Raw genomic sequence first — 5,945 nt, 5'->3', positions numbered from 1 at the left:
AATCACTCCATGTTGGAGTTACTAAAGATTGCAAAAACCAAATATGTTAACTATTACCCTACCTTCAAGCATGTTTTGAAGGTATGGGAAGCATTGGCTAGTATGGTATCAAGTGATTCATGGGAAGATTTGAAGGACAAAGATGCATCTGAAAGACATGAATTTTGGGAGGTGGAGAGCACAATGCGCTTGATGGTCAGTTTTGGTAACAAGTTAGGTATATTCTACAATTCACCAAAGCCATCTACAGTATGATTCAACTTGCGGATACAAAACAGCCGATAAATAGACAGGTGTTTAAGCAAATGGACAACACGCTATGCCAAATAAGACATTGTTGAGTCAAGAGATGCCACCTTGTATGATCATGTCCATAAACTTGCACTCAAAAGCTAGAATAATCTTTTTGTTCCACTCCATGCCCTGGAATATGTCCTTACACCAGGATATTATTCTTCATCTTGGCGAGCCCAACCAACGCCTAGAGGTGTGGTTAAGATAAAACCACAGACAAATATAGAGGTCCAAAATGGGTATATGCTTGCATTTAAACAAATTGGTTCTTGAAGAAGAGGAGTGTATCAAGTAAGACGCCAACTGAGCAAGTACATCAATGTACATGGAGTCTTTGGTAACTTGCATGCATCTCAAGATCGAGATAGGTTGAGTTCTATAAAATGGTGAAACAAGTATGGCTCCTCTATCACACATCTGCATAAATTGGAAGTAAAGGTGCTTTCACAAGTTGCTAACACTTCTTTTGCAAAGAGGTGTTGGAGCACACCTATAGCTTCATACACAATGTTAAAAGAAACAACTTGAACGTAGACCGAGCACAAAGTTTGCTTTATGTTCACTAGAACTTGAGTTTGTTGTCTCATTATTGTAAATCAACGAGGAATGATAGAAGATATGCGACTCGGGACAACAATCTAGAGGAGGCTAATGTGGAGAATAGAACCATAGCTTTAAAGCACTTGGAAGCTAAACTTTTGGGTGATCATGATGGTGAACATATTCAAGTAGCAGAGATACCACCCACATCCATAAGCAATCCAAATGCAAGAGTTATGTCTTTATCTTCACAACCTTCAACATTACATGGGAGCCATTCAACTAGTAGTCATGTTCCACAAACACTTCCAAAGTTCCACCTACTCCTACTCTTGTTTATAGAGAACAGGAAAAGAAACTTGAAGTTTCTCGTGGCAAGAGGAAAGCTTAGTAGATATGAGATCTCTTTCTCTTTTTCACTTAGTACTTTGTCCTTATTATAGCTTCGTTTGTAACATTATTGACAACTTCAGTTTGAAATTTGAACCCACCTTTAAACTGTTGACTGAATCTTACAACTCTTTGATAATGAATGTGATTCTCTATTTTATTATGTGGTTGATGTTATCTATTACAATTTGTTGATGACAAATTTTATATGTTTAAGCTTGAAGGTTGATGTTGTGGGTGATGATTGATCATTTGATAGCAATGTTAAAAGTTATAACTACTAGATGATTGATGTTATATGTGTAGTAAGTAGTTGATACTTTAATGTTCATCACTAATCCAATTCCAATAGGATCTTCCAGTTGTGCCACCTACAGGATTCGGAAACCGAGATTCACCTCATCTTTCAGTGCCCCATATACTATGAGATCAGAGGATGATATCATTGGCTATAGAGGGAGTCAGGGGAATCCCTCTCTACCTTCTTCCAGTATCCTAGCCAGAGATGCTTGGCCCTATTCTAGACACAGATCTCAAATCCTACATACCCCACCTCACACAAAGACAATTCAGACGATCACATCATACTTTCAAGTTGATCTAGCTGATCGGAGCACCAAGCGATGAGCTGAATTCCAGGGTATTTCAGATAGTAGAGCGATGAGACCTCAGGCCTTCCCTCAACCCCCTCTCCCCCCGTCCCCCCCACGCGCCTCTTTGAGAGGCCAACTAGTATCCTCAAGGCCATTGTGGAGATGTCAAACAGCACATCAATTCACTTACACCCAAAGCGTCAAAGGGTTTAATACCAAAAGGTTCCCAAACAAGGTCTCCCCCACCCCCTGTCAATGGGTTCCTCTCCAGCCCTAGCAAAGCAACTAGAGACGTATCCAAAGCTTCTTTCCTTTGGCCTAGGATGTTGGGAGTATCCCTCGCTCCTATATTCCCTCCAGAATCGGACTCCTCATTGGATCTAGAGGACTCCAATAGCGAGCCAACGCCATTGTCACCCCCCTCTCCATCGGCTATTAGACTCAAGCACTCTTGACATCATCAACCTTCAACCATGGACTTATTCCCTTAGCCTTCTACATGATCTGGTTATATATATGTATATGAGGCTGTCCTATTATTATTATTATTGTATCCTTCTTTATTTTATTTTTTTCCTAGATTTAGCTTTGGCATTTTCTAGGAGTTGTGTTTGCACTCCCACATTGTACATGTACTGCTTGTATCCTTCAGTCCCATTGACCTATTTATGGTCATTCGTTGGACATTAATAAAATTATTTTATCTTATCATGTCTTTTGCAGTCGATTCAACATTCTGCATGTTTTTATTTGAATAGATATGCATCAAAATATATTAAAATATGTGTTATATAAAAATGCTCCCAAAATATTTTGCTCCCAGAATCTTTTTGAAAATTGCACTTTTCACTCCCACTCCTACTCCCCGCTCCCAGGCAACCTTTTTTCATTATATAAGAAGGCTAGGGTATGCATTTCATTCATTCAGTTCAGCATCAGGCAGTGAATTGGTTTGCTACTCTTTTCCTGTAGCAGATCTCAGTTAAGAATTAATGAGAAAACAGTAGCTGGTTTTGACAGTCCATCTACTGAGTTTCTATTATATATTTTCTGCAGTATGTGTTTATAGATTCTGGCATTATTAGAGTTGCAGTTTTCAGTGGCCTTGTTTTTCAGCAATCTAGTTTTTTTTTAAGGGACTCTTGTAGTGCAGAGACTGTTATACAATGGTCTAGAAAATTTAACAAAATGGAGGAGTGTGTTTCGTGTGTGTCAGCACGTATCTACCTATTCTTGGGACATGAGGAGCATATTACTTGTGGAGTTCACTCTTCTATTCTTGGTCATGCACGTATCCACCCATTCTTGGGACATGAGGAGCAGATTACTTGTGGAGTTCACTCTTCTATTCTCGGTCATGTTTGGATGCATGCACCCCTCTCTCATTCTATAAAAAGGATGGAGAGAGCCTTAGTGAATAAGAAGTCATTATAATTTTTCTTTCATTAACAATAAGACTTTATGTCATCACTGCTACAGATCTCTAACTTTGCTGGTTTGGATTTGCAGCAGTGTTGTTAAAATCGCGATCTTATCGGAAAATCGCGATTTTTTCATCTTGCCGATCAAATCGCGATTTTTATACGAAAAAATCGCCTACTTTTTTTTTTGCCGATTTTTACTGAAAAAATCGCGCTTTTTTCAAAAAATCACGATTTTTTCGAAAAAAAGCGCGATTTTTAACGAAAAAATCGTGGGGGCTCAAGACAGCATAGTTTTATAACTTTTTTTGGGTTTTTTCATGCAATGTTTTTTGAAAGAAACAAATAATTTTTGAGTGGGGTAGCTTAATGATCAAGTCTAGGCCCTAGTATGGATATGCTATTCATGGTAATGTTAAATTCTTAAAGTAAAAGTGACATTCTCCTTAATCTTCATTTTCATCCTTTTACTTAAATTTTTAACATTACCATGAAATGACTCAGGATGTTTGAGAGTGGTTCCAGCCTCATTGGATTTCATATGGAGAAAGTAGAATTTTAGATTTCATTTAAAATCCAGCAGACTTATCAGTTTTTCAGGATTGGGAGATTGTAATGTTTCCAGGTGACACCACCTGCCCGGGCTACCCCTGCCACCAGTAGAGGACGTGGTCTACCTCCTATAGCTCCTACTTCTAGTTCTTCAACGTCTAGATCACATCAGACTCCACTGCCATTTCCACCTGCACGGGCACCAGCATCTACATCTAGAGGGAAAGGGAAAGCTGTGGCATTTTCTCGCAAGAGGGGCAGAGGAAATCAATAGGATTAGACTTTCATTTTATTGTATATGACATTATGACATGATGAGATACATTATCATATTTTTTGTTGATATTTTGAGGCTGAGTTGGGACTTACTATTCAGGACATGATTCAATGTTATGTGTGATTTTAGCGCTAGAAATGATATTAAACATCTTATATATTAGTTTTTTTATCATATTTATGTGTCAATGTATTTATTTTATGTTGTAGATGGTTTAGATCAATGTTGCACACATCGCGATCGGGATTTAATCGGCGCCGGGAAAAAAGCGGAAAAAATCGTTAAAATCGGGAAAAAATCGGAAAAAAGCGGGAAAAAATCGTTTAGCACAAAAATATTCTTTTTTTTTCAATTTTTTTCAATTTTTTTAATATCTAAACCATCTACAACATAAAATAAATACATTGACACATAAATATGATAAAAAAACTAATATATAAGATGTTCAATATCATTTCTAGCGCTAAAATCACACATAACATTGAATCATGTCCTGAATAGTAAGTCCTGAGTCCCAAGTCCAACTCAGCCTCAAAATATCAACAAAAAATATGATAATGTATCTCATCATGTCATAATGTCATATACAATAAAATGAAAGTCTAATCCTATTGATTTCCTCTGCCCCTCTTGCGAGAAAATGGCACAACTTTCTCTTTCCCTCTAGATGTAGAAGTTGGTGCCTGTGGTGGTGGAAATGGCAGTGGAGTCTGACGTGCTCTAGAAGCTGAAGAACTAGTAGTAGCAGCTACAGGAGGCTGAGGTGGACGGAGACCACGTCCTCTACTGGTGGTAGTGGTAGCCCGGGTAGCCCGGGTAGGCGGTGTCACCTCCTCCTCCTGCTCCTCCAACTCCTCCTCCTCCTGCTCCTCCTCCTCCTCCTCCTCCCCCCCCTCCTCCTCCCCCTCATCCTGCACTAACCAATCCTCAGTGGGATCCATGAGAGGCCTCTCGGTCTCAACCCTCCATTCAGCAGTGGTGTCAATCCCATCCAATGAGATGGCTTCCGTATCAGGTGTCTTCTCTAGTTGTTTCACCCACAATCGAAGATTGTAGTAGACATAGACCATGTCATTAAGTCTATGGGACTCCAACCTGTACAAAGTTCATGAAATAATAAATTAATAATTAATATTATAAAAAAAATATTGTTTAAAACTTTAATGAATTCAAAAATTTATTTGGAAATTTGCAATATTTTAAATGTTTAAGTGTTAACCTATTGCGCTTCTTGTTGTGTATTTTTTCAAATACACTCCAATTGCGCTCACATCCCGAGGAGCTGCATGTTTGGCTGAGGATCCGCACGGCAAGATTTTGCAAAAGGGGGACTCTGCCACCATACATCTTCCACCATGCGTCTACAACAAAATTACAAAGAAAATTTTAAATAAACATAAGAAAAAAATGGAATTTGAAGAAACAATGAAATTTGAAACAAAGTTACAAAGTACATACTACATAGTACAAACTAAAAAATACCTGGCATTTTAACCGTCCTATCAATGACAGCCATCTCAAAGCCAAATGTGCCAGCTGACAACTTATATTGCTCAATTTGTCTAGAGACCTCCATACGTTCTTCTGAAGTTCTCACCATCTTCTGGACACGGGTTAATAATCCTTCCACGACCTCAACATCAAAATTAAACCCACATGCATAAGAAAATGCAGGGTTCAGGAAAAGGCCAGCAGCATGAATGGGACGATGGAGTGTGTTGTTCCATCGCTCATCAATGACCTTCCATAGAAGGAGTTGTCTCTGGAACCCATCATCTCCCTTGTCATCATAGTAGGACCGAATGGCTTCTTTGGCCCTATCCATGCCTTCATACAAATAGCCCATTGCGGGCTTCTCACCATCAACCAACCGAAGAA

General features: G+C 38.9%; 1 protein-coding gene across 1 annotated transcript; it reads right to left on the bottom strand.

Annotated features, from left to right (window-relative positions):
• Positions 1-4,536: 4,536 nt before the first annotated feature.
• On the bottom strand, positions 4,537-5,661 carry LOC149215385 (uncharacterized). The gene is made up of 2 exons (XM_089391079.1): positions 5,287-5,661; positions 4,537-5,162 (listed from the first exon to the last, which is right to left on the bottom strand). Exons 1-2 carry the CDS (start codon positions 5,412-5,414, stop codon positions 4,676-4,678), a joined length of 615 nt encoding a protein of 204 aa, XP_089247205.1. The 5' UTR covers positions 5,415-5,661; the 3' UTR covers positions 4,537-4,675.
• Positions 5,662-5,945: the final 284 nt, after the last annotated feature.

The sequence above is a fragment of the Pinus tabuliformis genome, chromosome 1_1 (assembly GCF_031772625.1).
Source record: "Pinus tabuliformis cultivar Carrire ecotype Pingquan chromosome 1_1, CPIR1, whole genome shotgun sequence".
Lineage (NCBI taxonomy): Eukaryota > Viridiplantae > Streptophyta > Pinopsida > Pinales > Pinaceae > Pinus > Pinus tabuliformis.
This window is presented reverse-complemented; position numbering and strand designations above follow the sequence as displayed.

Coding starts and splice junctions, on each gene's coding strand:
- LOC149215385 (XM_089391079.1), bottom strand. CDS start 5,414: ATGTATGGTGGCAGAGTCCCCCTTTTGCAAAATCTTGCCGTGCGGATC. Junction 5,163..5,286: donor CACAACAAGAAGCGCAATAG/GTTAACACTTAA, acceptor AACTTTGTACAG/GTTGGAGTCCCATAGACTTA.